At 46.4% G+C, this 23,560-nt stretch overlaps 1 protein-coding gene across 3 annotated transcripts in view; it reads right to left on the bottom strand.

The window, feature by feature from the left end:
• Positions 1 to 23,560, bottom strand: part of INTS3 (integrator complex subunit 3) — a 41,582-nt gene that overhangs the window by 10,354 nt on the left and 7,668 nt on the right. For all 3 annotated transcript variants that reach the window (XM_045545128.1, XM_045545130.1, XM_045545129.1), the window contains exons 2-17: positions 21,101 to 21,184; positions 19,194 to 19,277; positions 13,931 to 14,044; positions 13,552 to 13,636; positions 11,809 to 11,875; positions 9,300 to 9,444; positions 8,181 to 8,310; positions 6,647 to 6,744; positions 4,689 to 4,880; positions 3,624 to 3,711; positions 3,053 to 3,132; positions 2,523 to 2,614; positions 2,054 to 2,160; positions 1,069 to 1,188; positions 559 to 688; positions 21 to 75 (exon numbers count right to left, since the gene is read on the bottom strand). In XM_045545128.1, coding sequence (XP_045401084.1) covers positions 21 to 75; positions 559 to 688; positions 1,069 to 1,188; positions 2,054 to 2,160; positions 2,523 to 2,614; positions 3,053 to 3,132; positions 3,624 to 3,711; positions 4,689 to 4,880; positions 6,647 to 6,744; positions 8,181 to 8,310; positions 9,300 to 9,444; positions 11,809 to 11,875; positions 13,552 to 13,636; positions 13,931 to 14,044; positions 19,194 to 19,277; positions 21,101 to 21,184 — 1,671 coding nt within the window. The remainder of the gene's footprint in view (positions 1 to 20; positions 76 to 558; positions 689 to 1,068; positions 1,189 to 2,053; positions 2,161 to 2,522; positions 2,615 to 3,052; positions 3,133 to 3,623; positions 3,712 to 4,688; positions 4,881 to 6,646; positions 6,745 to 8,180; positions 8,311 to 9,299; positions 9,445 to 11,808; positions 11,876 to 13,551; positions 13,637 to 13,930; positions 14,045 to 19,193; positions 19,278 to 21,100; positions 21,185 to 23,560) is intronic.

Here is a 23,560-nt window from a genome sequence, read left to right as displayed (position 1 = left end):
GGGGCTGGGTTCCTCCTCACCTCCAGGACCTGGTCCACGATTTCCTGCATGACCTCACACTGGGCCTCCGTATCACTGCAGGACAGAAGTGAGAGGAAATCCCAGGGACATAAATGATAGCAGAGGGCAGGACACACACCCAGAACAGTGTGCACAAACACACTGACATGCACAACATGCTGAGAGACAAAACAAAGGAGCTCTGTGTAAAATCCCAGCTTGGGGGTGGGGGGAGGCTGTAGGGCAGAATTTGCTGCTCTTGGGCAGAGGCCCAAAGAAAAGGGATATCCCCATCAACACTGCTTTGGTTCTCAGAGGCTCTTCTCCCCAGAATCTATGGAGCAGGAACCTGACGTGTTAGGGAACGAGGCTGCCCCACTCCCAGCCCATACCCTCCAACGTAAACTGCAGAAAAGACCCTCATGAAGCTCCAACTACCTCTCCACACACTCCCATCACATTTTCCTCCAGCCTCCACCATCTTGCCACACCCACCAAGCACCAGGTAGACAGCCTAGGGCTGCACCTCCTGAGGTGGTGAGTGAGGTCGGCACCCACCTCCCCTTCTGTAGCTGGAGTACTTTGTCCCTTAGGGACTCATCCAACTGGTCAAGGTAAGGGGTGATATCAACAGGCTCCTCCACGACTGTCTCCTTGATCGGGTGGAAGCGAAACTCTCTCTTCTTTCCTGAAGGTAGTAATTTGGGAAAGAAGTCAGTTTGCCCAGATGCTGGCAACAGAGACAGTCCCCTGAACCATCTGTCCCTGCCTCACATGCCCTAAGTGTGCACCTGTGTACTCAATGTGGTGTGAGTGCCTAAGGCGTCTCCCCGAGTGTGCACATGTCCTAGCTCTTACAAGCAAAAAAGTGCAGGAACCACTTCTTTTTCCTTCCTGCCTTCAGTGTTGAGTACAGGGCTCTGCACTCAGTGTCTCATCCAGTAAACCTGTTAACAAAACTTTAACTCACAGGGCAAAGGTGACAGAAAGGTTGCAGAGAGGCTGCTCCTACAAATTGGTCTCTCCGGGTTGACACAACCCTGAATGAGCAGTTGCTGCTAGCCTCACCTTTGCTGTTGAGATCTTCCTCATCGTCACTGAAGGCTGCCTCTGCATTGTCGTAGCAACTCTCATCCTTATCTGACATATGGTTGTCCATCTCCATGGAAACTGGCTCCTCAATTTTAACTTGGGAGTAAAGAAAGACAAGGCATTTGATGGCCTCCAGTGTCCTCTAACATGCCCCACGCTTCTGGGAAGGGAGACCGGAGGGCAAGTGGGAGAATAAGGAGTTTATGACCTAAGTGGATTACTGACCCTGGAAGGACAAACCTCTTGTCCTCACAACCCTCCACGACCTACAGGGGGATGCTGCCAGGAATAAGAACAGCACAGGACATGACTGCTCTACGCTCAGCTCAGAATTAGTGACTAGAGTAAGACCAGGGACAGTCCCAAGTATTCTTTAATTTAAAACCAAGTTGGGATGTACTGGTTGGCTTCAGGCCTTTATTGACAAATGAAGTTCTGTAAAAAAATAAATAAATAAACCAAGGTGAGATGTACTGCTTGGCTTATCCCCAAACAAAAAAGTGTGGTAGGGAGACGGCAGTCTGGAATCGGGAGCAAGATTTGAGACCCAACATGACAACCTCTCATCAGGGACCAGGGCCTAGAGCTCGACAGAGAGAAGAGATGGGCAAAGTTAAAGTGAGATAAACAAACGTTACAAGAAAGCCTTCTACCTACTAAGAAGGGGTTAATAAGAGAAAAAATTAGAGTTAAGAGAGCAAGAAATTCCTTCCACTGTGAAGGAGGAAAAAAAAAAAGGAGAGAGAGAGCAATAAAGATGAGTAAAAGTCAGTAAGATTAGATGAAAAGAGACAACACAAAAATGAATAAGCAGAAAAATTGGGGAAGGAAAAGCTGTGATGGGCAGTGTCACAGAGGAGGAGACCCACGCAGGGACAACATCCTGAACAGGACTCTGGTCTGAGCCTTGGATGGCGAGTCCCTCCTTTGACACAGGTGATGGAAGGGGAGGGCTCCATACCTTCCACAGGCGGGGACGGTGAGCTGCAGAACTCAGGAAACTTCTCTCTCAGCATTGCCCGCAGCTCTTTATCCAATTTAGGATTGTCAAACAGGGGAGCCAGGTGTCTAGTGGGGAGCACAAATGAAGGTCAACATCAGCGCCCCTCATTTCTAGCTCAACATGGAGTTACCGAGATAGGTCTAAGCCCAATCTGTATAACTGGGCCACACTCAGATGCTTGGACGGGGTCAACAGGGAGCATGAAGGCATTTGAAGCCCTTTGTAATAAGACGGCATGAGAAAAATTCCTCCAAGAGTCGGGAAGACATATGCCCAGCAGCCTGAGGTGGAATCGGTACTTTTTATACCTGTCAAGGAAAAGGGCCAGCAGTGGTATGGCAGTATCTGGATGTGCCTGACCTACAGGTGACTGGACCTAATGAAAAAATGGGAAAACAACCCCCCACCCCACCCCCAAACTTCTTACGCCAAGACCCGTTTCTCCACAATGTGGTTGAGGGAGGAAAAGACACCTTGACGCACATGGCCCTCCAATGGTGGATAGAAGTTGGGAATAATCTGGAAGGGAAGAACGGGAGGAGAAAATGAGCACAGGACGCTCTATCCAGAATGTACCGCTGAACCAGATCTAAAACCTTCTGCTTTGGTTTGATCAGGGGACACAGGGGAGTATGGCTGCAGAGAGGATTGGCGTTTCTGACCACTCCAGGCCACTAAAATGGGAAACTCTTACTGCACCCGGGTGCTCCTCAAGGAGACTAGATTCTACCATGAGTCTTCATCCCTGTGGTTGAGAAACCCCATGGAAACATGGGAAGATCCACCGGAGACGGTGGAAGTATGGAAGGGAAGCATTCACTGAGGGGACAGGACCCGTGGCCACTTCCGCTCCCACAGTCAAGGGGCGCTGAGAAGACTCATTCACTGGAGATGGGGGGGGGATACACTTAATTCTACTCATCCAGCACGGGGAGAAAAGAGAGCTAGGGCACTTACGCGGCACATGAAGTCCAGGAGTGTGGCAGTGATGGCTGGGTGAGGCTTCATGGAGTGATGCATGACCAGGATAGCTGGTTCTGGACAGTGTGGAATTAAAGGGCCCCCCACATCAGATAGTCGGTTTCCAACTCCGTACAATGGGATACCGATATACATGAACAGCTCTGGGGATGCTGTGTCTATTCCTCCCATTCCCACTGAGCAACCCAAAAGTAGACAGCCCCCCAAACAGCTCTTAGCCCTTAGCTCCCTTCTTGCCCCCAGCACTCAGCGTGGAGAAGGGAGGCAGTAGGAAAGGAAAAGCAGGACATGGTACAGCCTTTCCTCTGCCGAGGCCGTCCACAGCCAAAGCCAAAGGCTGTGGTGAGAGGGGTGAAGTGACTGCTCAGCCTCATCAAAGCAATTCTCCTTCTAGGTCAAGGGAGAACTGACGAGGAACAACGGAACTGCTCCCAGATAAGCTGCCTCCACTCCACACTGCCCTGAGATTTATGACTGCTATCACTAAGACAAGGCAGTGGGGACCTGGGGGATGGGGAAGTGGCGCTGCCTGGTCTCAGTCACATACCTATGTTCATAATGCTATCCTTGTCTGGACTAAAGAACAGCCAGTCGTAAAACAAAGCCAGCTTGGCATTAGAGGCAGCAACATTCGACTGGAAAAGAGAGGAGGAAAAAAGAGGGCTCATTTCATCAACCAGCTCCCTGCCCTTTGGAGGCCCAAGGCAGATTCCAGGGCCCACTTAGCTGTCCCATCTATGAAAGTCAGCTCCTAGTGAAACAGGGTGGAACGCCCACGGGTTGAGGGGCACCCGAGTCTGTGTTATGCATGAGTGTGCGTAAGTGGCCTTACCAACCAAGAGGATGGGGACTGGCCTGGGTTCTTCACATACCCAGCAGCACACATCTCTGATACCCACAGGAGAGAACCCTTATACGGAGAGTCCACCAATCACCCCTGAGCTGAGACAACACTCAGACCAGCCCCCTGGGCTTCCCTTGCTGGGCTCCCTCAGCACATTCCTGAAGAAGAGACCCCTGAGGAACAGCCTGTTGTCATATCTGAATCAGCACATTCCAAAGACCCAGTCAGATTGGGGAGGAGTAACCCTGTCAGAGGAGGTCAGGGGGCAGCCAGATGCCAGAGAAGGGACAGTTTCCCACCCCAGGCACAGGGAGGGAAATGCTGGGAAGGAAATGGCTCCACTGCAGATTTCCTATATCCACAGAAGGGAAGTATCCAAGCTGATGCCAAAAGGCATGGAGGTGAGGGTCTAAAGACTGTAAGCTCTGAGTTTAGAAAGGAACAATTCAAAAGAATGGCCATTATGTAGTTTCTGGAAGCTAAAGTGAAAAAGGCAGGGATGTCTCAGAAATCCAAGCTTTGGAGGTAGGCAACAGAACCTGTTCGACCCCAAACCCATGTGGCAAATAATGAGTACAAGTAAATTTCTAGAGACTCAAAGGGAAGTGGGGCAAAAGGCCAAGGCATTCAAGAGAACCAGAGTGAAAAAGGGGCCCTTAGGGGCGAGACGGGCCTGCAGTGAGGAAGAAGCATGGGAATAGGGGGAACACGAAGGAAGAGGCACCCTGCACCACCCAACATCCTCCGCCCCGTGGCCCAGCCCCTCACCGTGCATGTTGTCAGGAGCCAACCAATGATGGCCCACCGGGGCAAGATGTCTGAACTCAGTACTTCATTAGAAGGGTGGACTACCCCACAGATGTAGCGAATGAGGTCACAGCGCAGAGACTGACTGTCTGGAGTTGACAGGTACTGGCGCTGGAACCAATCCTGATATCGCTTTTGTTGCCCAAACCGTACCTAGGACAAGTTGGAAAAAGACACTCAGAAGGAAGGGTGGGGTCCCTGAACAGAGGAAAACAAGCAACATTCAACTCTAGCCTTGACCTAGGCCTCCATTTCTTCCCATATCATATTCATTAGCTCATGCTGTCTCTCAAGTCTCCCCTCTTTTGGGAGGACTTCCTAATTTAAGAGCATGCTGACAGTTACCAGCTTGCCTCGCACACGCCAGTGGCACATTCATTTTTGCCACCAAGCTGATACTATATTTACCCCTAACTGCAACTGTAGTCCACTTTTGGCTCCTTACTCCTGGTACTGGTCACTGATTCTCCAGTCATAAACATAATCTTTTCTCATTTTCTGGAGCCACTGGTGAACAGCAAGGAATGTTCCTCAAGAGCAAGAGCTGAGCCTGTTCACCACTCAGCACTGACTGAGAGCTTCCTGCTGCTGAGCAAACTAACAGAACCATCATCCAAGGCATACATTTGCCAAACCCTCTTGCAGCTAGTTCTTCCCCTAAACAGACCCTAAATGGTGATAAATAGTAACACCAAATAAGGAAAAAGATCTGGTCTTCCTCTTCTTCTATTCCCCCATCTGTCAGAAGAAATCAACCAAAATAGAGTAAAAAGATAAAAAAACAAAAAGATACCCCTAGACCAATACTGTCAAACAGAACATTTCTGCAATGGTGGTGGCTATTGAGCACTTGAAATGCAGCTTATTGTGACTGAGATACTGAATTTTTTTTTTTTCTTTTTTTTTGAGACAGAGTCTCGCTCTGTTGCCCGGGCTAGAGTGAGTGCCGTGGCATCAGCCTAGCTCACAGCAACCTCAGACTCCTGGGCTTAAGCGATCCTACTGCCTCAGCCTCCCGAGTAGCTGGGACTACAGGCATGCGCCACCATGTCCGGCTAATTTTTTTCTATATATATTTTTAGTTGGCCAGATAATTTCTTTCTATTTTTAGTAGAGACGGGGTCTCGCTCTTGCTCAGGCTGGTCTCGAACTCCTGACCTTGAGCGATCCACCCGCCTCGGCCTCCCAGAGTGCTAGGATTACAGGCGTGAGCCACCACGCTTGGCCTGAGATACTGAATTTTTAATTTTACTTTACTAACTAAGTTTAAATTGCAACACATGGCTACCACATGGGATGGCACAGATCTAGACAGTTCTGCATGACTTGGGAAACTGAAAGCTGGCTAGGGCAGTAGTTCCCTAAAGCCAGACTGACTGTAGAGGAATTGCCTGGTAAGTTCGCTAAAAACACAGATTCCTCAATTGGATTCTCTGGGAGAGTGGGACCCAGAAAACTGCATCTTTAACATGTTCCTCAGGTAATTCTGTCATATTTCAGCCATGTTTGGAAACCAAAAGGCCACAGCCTCTTCCTGAGAGCTCATGGTTTCCCTGGAGCAATTGTGGATCTTCCTAGAATGAGCACTCCCACCCTTTTATAGCACATTTCACACTTCTGAATGATATTATTTGTATATAATTACTGGTTTAATGACTGTTTTAGACAGCCTGAAAGCGTCACAAGAGCTGGAATTGTATCTCTCTTATTCAACACTGTACCCCCAATTCCTAGCACCATGCCCACTGTGTAGGCACAGAATGAACAGAGGAAAGCAGCCAGCACCCAGGTAGCAGGGGCACCCCCTCAGCCACCACTCCACTGTAGAGGGGTGCACACTGCTAACTGATCCACAGACTGAAGCAAGAAGCCCAGCTAGCACCTGCAGCCCCTCTTCCTGCTGCAGTGGGTTAGCTTACCCGGGATGTCATGAAGAGGAGCTTAGTCTCCATGTCTGGGGTTAGACGACATGCTAGGAATTTTCGGGATGTTCTTGACTGAAGAAGCTGCAGGATACCTGAACCAAATGTGGAAGGGAAGAGAAAAGAAAGAAGCCTGAGAACCAGAAGGAATGGAAGACAGGTGGCGAACCTTGGCCAGGTACTGATGGCCAATGATCTTAATTATGGGGAAATTCCATTAATAAGACAAGACCAAAGGAAGTCAAGCATAGGTACAAGTGGGGATTCTAACCAGCATCTGTGTGTTCTGCTCCAACCATCCACCATCCCCAGGCCTCAGCTACATTAATTGCCTTCTTCTGTTGGCCTTCCAGAGCCCCCTGCCCACATGATTCCAGTTGGCAACAGGTAGCAAAGTTAAGGGAATCATATGGGAAACCATAGCCTCTCTTCCTGCTCCTGATGGTCCCATCAAAGGGTCAGGATCAATGTGGTATTCTGGCATGAACACAAGCTCTGGAGTCAGAAAGACCTGGATCCAAATTGTGCCTCTGTCATTTACTAGCTGTGCAGCCTTGGGCAAATTACTTAATCTCTTTAACCCTCAGTTTATCTATAAACATGGAAAGTAAAATACTCATCTTACAGGGCTGTCCTGAAGACTAAATGAGTGCCTAACTATATGTGTGCCTAACACAGAGGAGGTACTCAAAGTAACTCAACACATGTTCAATATAAGGTAGGCCTAGCACTTTCCTCTCTTCTTTCCTGACTTCTCAGGTCCTGGACAACTGCTTTCAGTTTGTATGTGTGCGTGTGTGTGTTGGAGATGGGGTGGGGAGCAACGCTGTACAGTTATTGTTCAGACCATAGCAGGACGCTGGGAAGGGAAAGGCATATGAAAAGGACCTTGTCAAAGTGAGGCACACAGAGAATCTTTCCCTCCCCCAAAGATTGTGGACAAGCTGGGTCCTTGGAATTAGAGGCAAGACTTCTCCCAGGGAGGAGTCTTCTCTTACAGGATTATTTCCAGCCCCTCTGCTGACTCAGTCTCACGAGTTGACCTCTGACTCCCCTGCTGGACTCAGCAAAGCTAGAAACTGGTCATCGGCTCACCTCCTGAGCCAAGGAGCTGCCGGGAGGGGAGGAGGAAGATCACAGTTCTCTGTCTCACTTTTTGCTTGGTAGTAATGACAGCTGGAGTCTGCCAAGTAGGGGATGTCTGAGAACCACACGAATTGTTCTGCGCCTCTGCCCCCATCCAGCTGTACTTGGCAAAGCCTGCCCTGTCCCAAGCTTTCTATATCTGACAGCCAAAGACTCCTACCCACCAACCTCTACCTATTTTTTTAAGAGACAGGATCTCACTACATTGTCCAGTCTGGTCTCAAACTCCTGGGCTCAAGGGATCCTCCTGCCTCAGCCTCTCAAGTAGCTGGGATTACAGGTGTGAGCCACTGTGCACAGCTCAACCTCTACCTTCTTGATTCAGGCAGGATATATACATTGACCTCCCACCTCTCAAGGACATGACGCCCAGGCCCTTACTTACCTGTGAACTGAGGACTCAAGGCCTGAGGGTTATGGATAATATCTTTCCAAAGCAGTTCAAATTCTGGTATCCTAGCAACATTCTGGAGTAGTCTTACAAGGTCTCGACCAATCATCAAACATTCCATGAACTTGATGGGGAGTAGGAGGAAGGAAGGGGGACAGGAAAGAAAATAAAAACATGGATTGTGTACCTGCTGGAGGGAGGATAAAGGAACAACATGTTCTCAGGAGGGAAGGAAAGAGGGTTGAAGGGACTATATGATTTCTTCTGGAATCAAAGGATTGGCTCCTAGCTATTCACGGGAAAAGAGCTGGAAGCTAAAGACTGATAACAAGAATGAGAGATTAATGGGAAGTGCTGAAGCCCACTGGCTTTCACATTAATCTACTCCCCTTACCCAAAACTGTTTCAATCCAGTTCTTGGGAGACTAAGATTCCAATAGAAGGGAATTGGCAAATTGAGCCCCAGACTATCCCAGAACTCATCCTATCCAACAGAATTTTGTGGGTCCAATTCTGTGGTAACAGAAATGTCTATACCTGTGCAGTTCAAATAAAACCCATCAGCAACGTGTGGCTAATGCAACTAAGGAACTGAATTTTAAAGTTTTATGTAACATTAATTTTAATTTAAATCACCACATGTGGCCAGTGGCCACCATATTAGCAAAGCTCTAAGATCTCTCTCTTAGGAGATGTGACAGTGGACAATTCATAATCCCACTTGAACATGGGAATTGCCCAGAAGGGTAGGTGGGGGGATGATGTAACGGTGGGCACACAAGGACAGCTAGCGTGTGTTGTACAACAGTGCTCATGAAGCTGACTAGGAAAATCCCTGGGATGCCAGCATAATGGGAACTAGCATTTCCAGGAACTAGAGCTGTTCCATACTGATTCCCCACCTCTACCCTCACCTGCCTAAGAATGAAAAACACCAGATCTTAAAGTACCTCCATCTCTAAAAAGGCATCCCTGACCCAGGTGCACAAAACCTATAGTTGCAAGCTTGGGTCAGACTAGGGAAAAAAGCAAAAAAAGCAAAAAAAAAAAAACCTATACAGGTATCCTATCACGGGTCTCACTTCCCCATACTGTTTTGTCCAACATCCTCACCCGCTCCCGAAGCAGTGAGATGCAGAAGTCCACTTCCTTCTGCCGCAGAGCCTGGAGCTGGGCGGTCCCGTGGTGGTCGACAATGAGGCGGAGGTACGTGTAAACAGCCATGGCGATGAGGATGCTGCTCTTCAGGACCCACTCCCTGCAGGGAGGGAAGACACTGGCACCTCACCCTATCTAGACCCACTCACCCTCCAATTCACCCCTGCCCTGGGCTTGCCTCTAGCGCCTTAGAAATGTTTGATAATTAGACACCGGGAGTAGGTCCTTTGGTTTTTTGCTCGCTCACTCATGCTGTTATTATCTATCTTGGACTATCAATCTGCTAAGATAAGGACAACTTCCTAATTTTCTCTACCAGGTGCCCAATAAAGATAAGTGCTGAATGAAAGCAATTTCTTCTTACCACATAACTACTTAGCTTTGAATAAAATAGCTTTGTTTGTGGCTCATTCATTCAAACATTTACTGAGTGTCTGTCATGTACCAAGAAATGTGTGAGCTACTAGGGACAGAGATAAGCCAATGCTTCTATTCAGCTCAGACTATAGGGAAAGAGTTTCATTAAGTGTCCCTAAGTTAGCAGTTCTTAAGGGAGGTGCAAAACCCTCTGGGGAGTTCCAAGATCCTTTCAGGACCCTGAAGTTTTAAAAACATATTGTACTGATCCTGTTATCTGTTTGCCATTAGCAGCCCACCATGCCACAAACCTTGCCCTGGCTCTCTCTCTAGTCACCAATGAGTCACCAGCCCTAAATCACAATCTGAAGAAAAGAACCCCATTCTGGATGGCAAAACCCATCTTCCAAGGAGTTTTAGAATTTCCCTGGGGAAAAAGGGTATAATGAAAGAATTGTTTGTTCCCTGCTGCTTTAACAGGGGTAGAGAAAAGGACACAGTGAGGAAATTCCCAAAACTCTAATGCTCTAAGTGCCAACATTAGGAAGCTGTCTCCTCTAAGCAAATAGTTTGTAATGGCTTTGGCACTCTTGCTGGAGGACAGGGAACTGGAGGAAGAAAACATGGAGTTTGGTTAATCCAATCAGGCAACATCCTGATTCCGGAAAAGTGCTCAGGCCACCTAATTAAAAGACTCTGGCCCTTTCCTTTCACAGAATAAAAGCGCTAGCCAAGGTCACTGGGGAGGGTTCCCTGCCCCCACCTGCTACCTTTTAACTCCACAGCCCTAGAAACACTTGGAAAGGAGTGAGAAGGAGGTTGTAGAAGAAGACACAGTTTTCAACTTCTAGGTACTCACTTTCACCAGAGGGTAGGGAAAAGGTGGGGCAGTTATCTGGCTGTTATGTGATGCTTGTGTACAAAACTCAGCTTTAAGGTATGGGACAGGAGGTATCTGGCACCAGGAACAAAATAAGAAAAATCACTTCTTAGGAAGATTGCTAACAGAACTAATAAATACATCTAAATCCTAGAATGGTATAATAAAGAGAAAGAGAGAGATGAAAGTGAGACCCTCTGACCCAGGACACTAAAAAGGCACAGAGATCTAAAAGAAGAGACTGTTTAAGAGACTGCTAGGATCTCAGGTGCCAGCGCAACCGTAAGACTAACAAGTGCTGCAGGGCCAGATGTAGCTGCACATCCATGCCCAGAGCACTAGGTGGCACTGCATAGCAGACCTGGCAGAGCTTTTAGGCTTGTGCAGAGCACAGGACACAGCCAGCGTGAATAACGGGAGAAGAACCATTCTTCTAAACCGCATAAGGTAGTAGGGCTATTAGCCTTCTCAATGAGTTGACTACTATGGTGTCCTAACCCAGAAAGAGACTCTGAAGTCAAGCAAGAGGAAGACTGAGGCCAAGGGCAATGCCTCATCCCCAAACAAGTTCAGATATGGAACAGCCCTCATTAAATTTTCTGGTTGAGCAATGAAGGATCACAGATTCAGAAAAAAAAAAAAAAAATCCTCATCCTTTATTTTGATAAGGAAGGAAAAGAATCAGCTAGAAAGCCCAATATGCCCCCTTTATGCGCTCTATAGCACCAGAGCCTCCAAGCTCTGTATGCAAACTCTAGCGGGATTCACTGATCTCTATTACCTCCTCATGGCCACTGCCCCCTGTGCCACTTCAAAAACAGCGTGGGTTGGATGGAGAGGCTTGGAAGGGAGAAAAGGGGTACCTGCCAGGCCTGGGTAGTTGGCTGGCCCCATGCTGCTGAGCTCATTCTCCCTCAACTCTCCCCAAAGATAAACATTCCAACGAGGTCTGCATCAAAAATAAACTCTTATCAGATGAAACCAGTTTTTCCTGGGCTCTGAGATATTTTAGCAAAGACCTCTTTCCCATTCCTCCATCCATGGGGCCACACCACGGCATTAATTCCTTCACTTGCCACCAACATACTTGTCTCTGCCTCCCCTTTCCTCCCCGTCTCTAACTGAAGGTGTTCTTGGGCCACACAATCCCTCCATCCCCATTTCCCACACTCACACCCCTGATGGCCATTATCTGGCTCTTGCCCCACCCTTCATGGTGGACTCTACCTCTGCTCCGTCAGGATATCCAGAACACTTTCTGCCAACCAGATATTTTTGGCTGTAACATCTCCACCTGATTTCAAAGGGGGACAAAGAAAGTCAGAATAGCTTTGATTAGCAACTCAGCTAATCCAATACATCTCTTCATCCATTCTGCTGGCCCATCCTAACTGTTATTCCAACACTGTTGTCCTGAATGCTAGAATAAATCTCCTTCTATTCTGCCAGGCTTTAAAGTTTCCCCCTTTGCCTCCAGAGAGAAGGGAAGGGAAGGTTCTGGACTTTTCCAGAAACCAGAGCTGCTACTTTTCCATAGATTGGGAGTTGGAGTGGGAACACTCTGGCCCTTGAAAAGGAATGTATGAGAAACCCACAGTTGGAAAGAGGGGATGGTATCTCAGAGAGGGCCTGAGAGGTACAGGTGGCTGGCAATAGCTACAGTCCAGCATCTGGATGTCCTAAGTCCCATGCTCAGGCTCACAACCGGCCAAGAGTTTCTTGTTTCCAGATAACAGTCTTCAGTGCTTGCTATGGAACTTCCTAAGGCAGAATTAATGTGCAGCAATGCCAGACCAAACTCTTGGGATGAGAAATGGGGGCTGGAAGTGCCAAACAGGGAAGAAAGTGCCAGGAGAGAGGATAAAAATAGCCAGCGCAATGCTATGCCTTGCCTCAGGTTCCAATTTAAAAATTTAATGATCACGGCCGGGCGCCGTGGCTCACGCCTGTAATCCTAGCACTCTGGGAGGCCGAGGCGGGCAGATCGTTTGAGCTCAGGAGTTCAAGACCAGCCTGAGCAAGAGCAAGACCCTGTCTCTACTAAACACAGAAAGAAATTATACGGACAGCTAAAAAATATATATAGAAAAATTAGCCGGGCATGGTGGCGCATGCCTGTAGTCCCAGCTACTCGGGAGGCTGAGGCAGGAGGATTGCCTGAGCCCAGGAGTCTGAGGTTGCTGTGAGCTAGGCTGACGCCACAGCAACTCTAGCCCGGGCAACAGAGTAAGACTGTCTCAAAAAAAAAAAAAAAAAAAATTTAATGTTCACATAGTCACACATCACACAGATTAAGGTTCATACACATCAAAACAGGAGCATCAGTGTTACATAAAATCCTAAAGAGAAAGCAATGCCCCAATAGGCAAATGGTGAGGTAGAGTGGCAGGGTCATTCTTAAACAAACACATGCAATCTTCAGAGTAGCCTCTTGGATATTCATTGGCTCAAACAGATGTCACTGATGCCAAGATGATAATACAACCTAAATGTCAGGGTCTGTTCTGTGACATAGTTTGTCCCTCAGACTGGCTCCAATTAGATGTTATGATTATTAGTGAGCAAGTGTTCAGAACATGGGGATGGAGTCAGGGAAGATGTCTAGGTTTCCTAAAACATAATGACATGGGAACAAATTATTTGCTCTCACTTCTCTCCCCATCGCCATTCCTTCCTGAACTGATATGCCATGAAGCCTCAAAGTGAAGACTGGCTAAATTAGGCCAAATATTCTGTCAGGCCCTAGGTTTGGCAAGGAAGAAAATGAGGCAAAACTTATTGCTTCAAAAGACCTCCTACGATTTTTCAATCAATTTCTTTCTGTAACATAGGTGGCCAGAGGATGTCTGTATCAGAAGGAAAGAGTCTAAGCAACTCAGGAATCGAGTCCCTTAGGCACACTCTCCATTGACCGTAGTTAGTCTCCGGGCTTCCCTCCTTTTTTCCTTATGCTCCTGCCATCAAACTCACCTGCTATCTGCTTCATAAATGTCATGCACACACCATCGGCTCCCAGAACCCCACTCTTCACTAGTTCCCGTACCAACCACACCAACTAAAGGAAAGAGGAAAAAACAGATGAAGAGCAGGGCCTGTGAGTTTGAGAAAAGAGCTAATTCAATCACATTATAATTCAGGTGCACAAGGGTAGGAGTGTGTTAGCCCCGATTCCCCCTTTACCTCTCTGTACAAGAGAGAAAAGGGAGGCTTGGAAGGGAGAAACGGGTACCTGCCAGGCCTGGGTAGTTGGCTGCCCCCATGCTGTTGAGCTCATCCTCCCTCAACTCCCCCCAAAGGTAAACATTCCAAGGAGGTCTGCATCATTCCTCTCTTTTCTTTCTGGCCTTACCTGAGTACGGCAGGTATCCTGCAACTTCAGGTACTTCTCCATAAGTATCTGGTTGATTTTATTCAGGACAATATTCATGCCGTCACGACTCACCAGAGCCAAGTCGCGGTAACACTGTGAGAAGTGAAGTCTGTGAGCAGCCAGCAGGCTGAGGACGATGCTCCTGACCCCACCTGTAGTGGACCCCCACCCTTAAGTTTCTTAAACTTAAACAACACCAGTGGGATACCAAGCAGCAGTGAAATACTTTCCTTCCACAGGGCTCCTCCGTCCCAAACCTATCTCTTGCTCTGTCACACAGGGTGGGGAAAAGGAACTGGGCTATCCTCTAATAAGGCAGGAAAGCCTGCTGAGCAAGGTTCCTGGTCGTGTCCCTGTCCTCCCTCCCTCCCCTCTTAGGAAGTGTCATACTGTTTGATGCCACAAGCTGAGCAAAACCAGGTGGAGGCCATCTGCTTTTCATCTGCTAGTAAAAGGTCACCTCAGAATGGGGTTGGTTGAACAAGCCAGATAGGATCCCAAAGAGGTTTTTAGACCTGTACTGACCCAGTCAGATGCAGCAAAGGGAGTATAAGGTAAGAGGATCAGGGCAGGCCCCAGACAGAAAGGGCAGAACCAAAACTGAACTTCCTTAACAAAATGTCTTCCTTCTCTTCACTCAGATGCCCTTTGCTCCTGCCAAGTATCGGAAAAGGAGAGGTCCTTTCACATACTCAACCCTGGGGGAGGTGAGGGAGGACATGCCAGTTTCTTCTGTGAGAGTCATTGCTTCCCCTCCCCTTAGAGCTTTTCTAACCCTGTCTCTATCGTGAAAGACCAGACTCCTGAAGGAATACCTTAGGGGACCTCATTAGCAACCTGCTTAGCTTGCTGAGTTCTGTCCTGTCAGGGTCTCATCAGAAAGGGTAGAGATTAGGTAGGTAGCTTCCCACAACCTCTGAAGGCCAGTAGCAAAGATGGCATCAACAATAACAATAATAATAGCTAACAATCATTGGCACGGTGCACAAACTTTATATTGTATAATATATATTATTGCATTTGATACATAAAACAACCTTTGAAATAGATAATATTCATTATTATCTCTATTTTTACAAAGGAGGAGACAGGCATAGAGAGGTTAAAGCAATTCACCCCAGGTCACATGAGAGATTAGAGGAAGAACCAGGATTCAAATCCAGGCAGTCCAATTTTAGATTCCATGCTGAACAGCCTCTTATACCAACGTTAGAAATAACTAGAAGGAAAAGAGGCTTCTAGGGATGGAGGTAAGAGTTTGTGATGGTTTTGAGACAACTACATTTCTAAACTCTTTCATCCTGAGCATTCAAAAGAGATGTACCCCTCAAGACCAGCTGCTCTCTGGCCTTAGTGTGACAAGGGACTCCTTACAGACGAGATACTGTTACTTCTCCTGTCTCTATTGTCCTTAAGTCAAATAAATTGATCTGATAAAAATACAAACAGTTAGAGATCCCCTATGTGCCACAAACTTTTTATACCCAAAGGAGAATTTACCTTCTGACTCCATTTGCAGGACAGTTGGGAGATCAAAAGAACAAGGAAACAGGGAAGAGATAAGGGGGGCCAGGGAACTGCTGTGAATGTGCTGGTCAGCAAATGTTGGTAATGAAACCCTGGAGCCTTCCACACAGGTAAGTCACAGAATGGGCAGAGAGGATGTGGGAGGTGGCAGAAGGAAAATCTGTGTCAGACCAAAGATAGAGACAGTGCTAACCAGGGAAGAAACTTGTCCAACTGAATGCAGAAATCCTGGAAGTGCAGAATAGACCCAGGACAGGGAAGAAGGACAAGTATCTCTGGAGACACAGGCTCAGATGAAAAAAGCAGACACCGTCTGCCTAATTCCATACTCCATCTGGGACCTTTATTAACCATAACTGCTCAGTACACATGGCAGCTGGGCACCAAGAGTATCATATTCTTGAGGCTACCACTTGTCTTACCAGTCTCTGTGCCAGTTTGATGACTGGCAGATGGGGAAAAAGAACCTCAGCAAAGAACAGAGAAGAAAAGCAGAGGGTCTCAAAAGAAAGGGAATATGACAGGCTGGCACTGAGGTAGCACACCTATCCTGACCCTGTCAAGAGCAGTATTGCTCCAGCCTACGCCCTTATAGCCCCCAACCTTCTTTCTAGAGCTGCCTGGTGGGAGAATCACCCAGATCAAGAACTGCCTGGGCCCTTGACCCTTTGATGAAGAGAGATCTTGGCACCGATGTCAGACCCTTTCCCATTACCTTTATCTATTGACTGCTGGAGCCTGCACAGCTTAGGCCTACAGCTTAGCCTCCCTCCTCAGCACAGTTCCCCAGCCTAGGCCTGTTCTAGCTGTTTAGTTCAGACACCGAATGGGATATTATAAACTTCAAGAGGCATTGCACAGTGGCTCATGCCTATAATCCCAGCACTTTGGGAGGCCAAGGGGGGAGGATTGCTTGAGCCCAGGTGATAGTGAGCTATGATCATGCCACTGTACTCCAGCCTGAGCAACAGAGCAAGAGCCTGTCTGAAAAAAAATAAACTCAAAGAATATAAACATTCCTAGGAGCTGCCAAAAGAGCAGATACAAATCAAGAAGGTACAACTGGAACAAAATCTGTCTTATGCATATTCTACTCTTTACCAATACCTGACCTGCTTTCTCCTTAACTGAGTTCTCTTGTTCACCTGTTCAATCCACCCTAATCCCACCCACTAAAACCCAGAGAGCTGGCCCTGACTCCTTGAACCTGACTCCTTGAACCTGCCTGACAGTATTAACAGGCTTCTCAGCTCGTGCTTTTCCAGAGCAGGTTTCTAATGTGTTCAAGACTCCGTTTTCACTACTACCTTCTCTACCAACCCCACCACCTATCTCTAGGCCTGTGGAGATTCAGGGACAATTAAATCTCAAATCCATCCAGATGTTTCTGTTTCAAAAGTAGAATCACCCCCAAATATAAATCCTTAAAAAACAGTCCCCTTGCTTTAAGCTGAATCCTAAAACAGTGCATTAGGACCAGTTCTCGTCAGCAACTCCCACCTAAAACTTCTTTCTGCAGGACAGAAGTTTTTTACAAAGTAATTACTCTTTTAGGGAGAAGGATCAAAGCTCTAGGGAGATACGTCACTAATTCTTCCACCACACTCTGACCTGGCTCAAGGTCTCTGGATGAGTCACTACCTGATACTTCCTCACTCATGTAAAACTGAGTCCTCCTAATTCTGTCTCTACTGCCTTTGTCTGAAAAGGCCTGACCTGGGGGCTCGGCCTAGGAGGCTCACGGGTAGTGGAGTTGGAAAATGTTAGCATGTGAACATGAATCCTGGCACAACTGTCGACCAGTTATGAGACCCAAGGCAAGATATTTCACCTCCCCAGAGGGCCTGGGCCTCCTTCATGGGGTTGTCATAGGGCAAAAAGAAGAGGAGATGCTCTAGTCTCTTGCTGTGTCCGGATGGCCAAAATCATAACATACTAAGCATTTATAATGCAGAGCCTCTTACTGCCAGGCCAGGCAAAGGGCTAGAATTACCACACACACCCTTCCCCCTTCACTGAGGTTTACTGATTTATCCTGGCTGATTCAGATCATCTGAAACAAACACACCAAAGCTTTCCAACAGACAAGACTAATTTGCATGAGATCACTAAATGAGATTTTAATTGTATTTTTAAAAATTCACACAGAGAAAATTAGCCAAGCACAGTGATCCCAGCTACTTCGGAAGATGAGGTGAGAGGATCGCTTGAGCCAAGAGCTCAAGACCAGCTTGGGCAACATGGCGGGACCCCATCTCAAAAAGAAAAAGGCAGGGGGGGGATTAAACCTTGACCCTAACCCATCTACCCCCATAGTTGCCAATAATTTCTTTAAAATAGATGGGTTAGATTGGGTCATATCACCACCAACTTGGAGACATTCATATGTCTTTAAGGATCTTGATGATAACCTCAGTATGAAAATGAAATAGCAATTTAACTCAACAAGGTCCCAGCCCAGAAAGGCCTTGGCTGTCCTGGGAAACCAAGGAGTTGTGAATACTTGCTGCCTCACTGCCCACCCTCATCCTCGACCCTATTCCAGCTGGCATCAGAGAAGTACAAGTAGATCACGTTCCCATGTCCATAAATCCTTCCCCGGAGGCTAACTCAAGCAGCTGTGCCAGGGGACCATGAGCATCCTGTTCTTGTTCCTGGGAATGATTTTCCTGTGGTTTTCCTTGATTAAACAAATGACAACATCTCTGACCTTCAAGCCTCACAGGTAAACTAGAAGTAGTCTGGGGGAGAGGATAAAGCCAGCAACCTCATATGGTTTGGGGGAAGGATGAGACGAGATCTTGTCTGGATAAAGCCGAACAGAACGCTGGGCACAGAGCACGTTTGTTTCCTTCCACATCACCCCGATTCAGGGAAGAGCCAATGAGAATACTGAATTCCCCTGCCCTAAGTTCTTCTCTTATTACTGTCACACAGTCAATGGTAGATACCAGAGACAGACTTTACATCATCATATCAAGACCCAAAGGACACAGAATTGCTGGAAAGAGGAAATCTGGAGAGGCAGAAAACAGAATTTTGCTACTTTATTACAAACAGAACAGAATACAAATAGATCACCCTGTCTAGTCCCTCACCTCAAGGAAGGACCCCACTTAAACCATTCCACATGAGGGAAACTCTTCTGTTTGTGAAGAACCCCAGACTAGTTTTTATACAATATTCTTCAGGAAGTCTTACTCCAGCGTACCTCAGTGTTCTCTTAATCCCTACATTATTTACTGCATCAATCATGTACCATTAAGCTGTCTAATCTAAATCCTACTTGCTGCAATTTTAAGCCTGCTTTCTATTCACCTGCCAACGGCAGAACCTGCAAACTACAGGTCGTGCTCTGCTGGATAAGAGCTTGCATGGACTTGGTTATAGTTGTTCTCTTCTCTGCTCTGGATTAAATTCCAATCCTTTTAGCCTTGCCTCATAAATCTAAAGTTTTAAATTCTATGTGCTTTTTCACTCTCACAACTGCCTTTTCTTGCCTTTTAGCTTCAGAATCTGGAAGTAGATAAATGACTTTAGTTAGAGGATGACCAATTCACTGAGAGTAAAAAGGGAGGTGTAAATACATTTGGAGAACAAGGTGATCCAGTTCTGCTTAAAGAGTCTCATACTATCCCAGTTAAACTATTAAGTTCCACCATATTCCCAGATCATATATGAGCAGGGTTTGTGGGTCCAGAGCAGGGTGTCTTACCTTCTGGGCTTGTGCAGGTTCAGTAAGGACAAGAGTAAAGAGGCCCAGGCAAATTTCCTCATGCTGGGGGGGCCCTTTGCATACCTGGAATGTGAGGATGAGAAAAAACTAGTTGTCACTCATAGGTAGAATGTTCTCGAGCAGTTTCTCCCAGAATACATGAGACCCCTGCTTAACATGCAAATGGTAATCAACAACTCTTAAATCTGATGATTTCCTCCTCCTAAAAGGGATAAGGAAGCCAGGTGCGATGGCTCACACCTATAGTCTCAATTACTTGGGAGACTGAGGTGGGAGGATCGCTTGAGCCCAGGAGCTTGAGGCTGCAATGAGATATGATTGTGCCTGTGACTAGTCACTTCACTCCAGCCAAGGCAACATAGTGAGACCTTGTCTCTTAAAAAAAAAATAAAAAGAGGGGAGGGGATGAGGCAGCTGTTTTAGGAGAGAGGTAGAAGGAAGGGATAAACCCTTATTGCTTTCTCCAAAAGCTTGGTGCACGACAGGGGCAGAAAATTAAGAATGTTTAAAGTGGAAATAATCAAAACAAAAAATCCTACTCCACTACCACCTTTATCAGAACTTAATTAAGAGCCTTCAGCAGAAAGAAAGCTGCAAAGAGTCAGTCATGGAATAACAAGCACATCTATCAAGCTGTTCCCACGGGCAAATCATTGAACTTCTGAAATTTGTAAAGTGAAGACACCATAAGAATAATATGTTACAGGTTGAGCATCCCTAATCTGGAAATCTGAAATGCTCCAAACTCTCAAACTTTCTGAGTGCCAACATGACACCACAAGTGGAAAATTCCACAACAGATCTCATGTGATGGGTCACAGTCAAAACTTTGTTTAATGTGCTAAAATATTAAAAATAATGTATAGGTTGGGTGTGGTGGCTCATGCCCGTAACCCCAGCACTTTGGGAAGCCTAGGTGGGAGGATCACTTGAGGCCAAGAGTTCTAGACCAGCCTGGGCAACAAAGTATAGACCCCATATCTACAAAAAAATTAAAAGGAAAAATTAGTTGGGCATGGTGGCATATGCCTGTAGTCCTAGCTACTTGAGAGACTGAGGCAGGAAGATTGCTTAAGCCCAGGAGTTTGAGGTTGCAGTGAACTATGATTGTGCCAGCATACTCCAGCCTGGGAGACAGAGTAAGACCCTGTCTCTGGAAAAAGAAAAAACGTATAAAGCTGGGTCCAGTGGTGCACCAATAGTCTCAGCTAGTTGGGGAGGCTGAGGCAGGAAGATCTCAGGGCCAGGAGTTTAAGGTTTCAGTGTGCCATGATTATACCCGTGAATAGTCACTGCATTCCAGCCTAGGCAACATAGCAAGGACTCGTCTCTATAAAAATAAAAAGTTCTTATTTAAAGATGTCCAATTTTCCAAGAGAGAGGCTCCCACAGTAAGACAGAGGAGCTGGGATATCTTGTTCTGGGAGCCAAGATATGAACTTCAGTCTCCCCTAGCTACTTAGTCGTTCCGTCTTTTTGGCCATGACTCAGGGCTTTCACAGCAGCAGAAACGGCTGTGGGAAAAGCATTCTAGGCCAGGCGCGGTGGCTCACGCCTGTAATCCTAACACTCTGGGAGGCCGAGGTGGGTAGATCGCTCGAGGTCAGAAGTTCAAGACCAGCTTGAGCAAGAGCAAGACCCCGTCTCTACTAAAAATAGAAAGAAAATTATCTGGCCAACTAAAATATATATAGAAAAAAATTAGCCGGGCATGGTGGCGCAGGCCTGTAGTCCCAGCTACTCGGGAGGCTAAGGCAGTAGGATCGCTTAAGCCCAGGAGTTTGAGGTTGCTGAGAGCTAGGCTGATGCTATGGCACTCACTCTAGCCCAGGCAACAGAGCAAGACTCTGTCTCAAAAAAAAAAAAAAAAAAAGCATTCTACTTACATAGGCATTGAGGGCATCATTGGCCTCTCTCTCAGAGACACCAGCAGTCATCGACGTCACAATGCTCATACACCTTTCCAACCTCTGGGAAGGGGTGAGAAGAAATGAAAAGTGTGTTATAACATCACCTAGAAGTACTTCTGGCCCTAAAAAATTTAAAAATTCAAACCTGATTGTGCCTGTAAATCTAATTGCCAGTTTACGAGTAAAGTCACCATGGGGATATGAATAGCAAAATCCACAATGTAGAAATGATACAGGTGACCTGATTTCTTTAACACATAAATTTCAAGGAAAAAAAGCAAAGGGAACCCATATATTAAGAGACCCAAGATTATAACCCGTTGAATAAAATAAGAATTCACAGGCCGGGCGAAGTAGCTCATGCCTGTAATCCTAGCACTCTGGGAGGCCGAGGTGGGAAGATCGCTTGAGCTCAAGAGTTAGAGATCAGCCTGAGCAAGACCGAGACCCTGTCTCTACTAAAAATAGAAAAAATTAGCTGGGCACAGTGATGCGTGCCTATCGTCTCAGCTATTTAGGAGGTTGAGGCAGGAGGAGGATCGCTTTAGCCCAGGAGTTTGAGGTTGCCGTGAGCCAGGCTGACGCCACAGCACTCTATTCAGGGCAACAGAGTGAGACTCTGACTCAAAAAAAACAAAAAATTCATTGAGTCTATTCTGATAGATGCATACATAATAAAGGAGAAGGGAAAGCTCTCCCTTATAGTACAATGTCAACTAATAAACACAGAAAGAATGGCGGAAGTAATAATTGATTGATGTCTCTGGAAAAAGAAAAAACGTATAAAGCTGGGTCCAGTGGTGCACCTATAGTCTCAGCTAGTTGGGGAGGCTGAGGCAGGAAGATCTCAGGGCCAGGAGTTTAAGGTTTCAGTGTGCCATGATTATACCCGTGAATACTCACTGCATTCCAGCCTAGGCAACATAGCAAGGCCCCGTCTCTATAAAAATAAAAATTAAATAACTGATGTCCATCATCAATGGACATTAAAACCAGTAGCTGAAACTTTCAGGAAAAAGACAATATTTACATAGGTTTGAAATACTTATTAATTACAAAGGGAAAAAAATAACTATAGGAAAATCTGGAGGATACCACCTGAACCAAGTGACTGAAGTTAGTATCACCAATAATGAGACAAACTGACACCATGTGCCTCTGATATGATGCATTGAAAAAGATTAACATCATTTTTATGGTTTTTTGCCAAAAATGCATAAACTCAGTCTATTCATCAAGAAATTTCAGGCTGGGTGCGGTGGGTCACGCCTGTAATCCTAGCACTCTGGGAGGCCGAGGCGGGTGGATCACTCAAGGTCAGGAGTTCGAGACCAGCCTGAGCAATAGCGAGACCCCATCTCTACTAAAAACAGAAAGAAATTATCTGGCCAACTAAACTATATATAGAAAAAAAAAAAATTAGCCAGGCATGGTGGCGCATGCCTGTAGTCCCAGCTACTCGGGAGGCTGAGGCAGTAGGATTGCTTAAGCCCAGGAGTTTGAGGTTGCTGTGAGCTAGGCTGATGCCACAGCACTCACTCTAGCCAGGGCAACAAAGCGACACTCTGTCTCAAAAAAAAAAAAAAAAAAAAAAAAAAATTTTCTATATATATATAAATTAGCTGGGCATGGTGGCATATGCCTGTGGTCCCAGCTACTCGGGAGGCTGAAGCAGTAGGATTGCTTAAGCCCAGGAGTTTGAGGTTGCTGTGAGCTGGGCTGACGCCACAGCACTCACACTAGCCTGGGCAACAAAGCGAGACTCCGTCTCAAAAAAAAAAAAAAAGAAATTTCAGCTGGGCACAGTGGCTCACCCCTGTAATCCTAGCACTCTGGGAGGCCGAGGCAGGAAGATCATTTGAGCTCAGGAGTTCGAGAATAGCCTGAGCAAGAGTGAGACTCCATCTCTAATAAAAATAGAAAAATTAGCCAGGTGTCATGGCGCACACCTGTATTCCCAGCTACTCAAGAGGCTGAGGAAGGAAGATTGCTTGAGCCCAGGAGTTTGAGGTTGCAGTGAGCTGTGATGATGCCACTGCAGTCTAGCCTGGAGCGAGATGAAAGACAGAGCGAGATGAAAGAAAAGAAAGAAAGAAAAAGGAAGGAAGAAAGAAAGGAAGAAATTTCAGACAACTCAAATTAAGAGATATCCTACAAAATAACTGGCCTGTCAAAAATGTTTAAGGTCATGAAAGACAAACATAGATTAAGAATCTGTTCCAGATCATAGAATAATAAAGAAATATGACACTTAAATGCAACGTGTGAGCCTGGACTGCTATAATGGACACTATTGGGACAACTGATAAAATCTGAATATGCACTATAAATTAGAAAATAACAACATATCAATGTTACATGATCCAATCTTAATAACAGAACAGCAGTTATGTAAGAGGAGATTCTTGTTCTTAGGAAATACACATTGAAATATTT

This window comes from Lemur catta, chromosome 3 (genome assembly GCF_020740605.2).
Source record: "Lemur catta isolate mLemCat1 chromosome 3, mLemCat1.pri, whole genome shotgun sequence".
In the NCBI taxonomy this organism is placed as follows: domain Eukaryota; kingdom Metazoa; phylum Chordata; class Mammalia; order Primates; family Lemuridae; genus Lemur; species Lemur catta.
The sequence above is the reverse complement of the archived record's forward strand: the minus strand, read 5'-3'. Positions and strand labels throughout refer to the sequence as shown.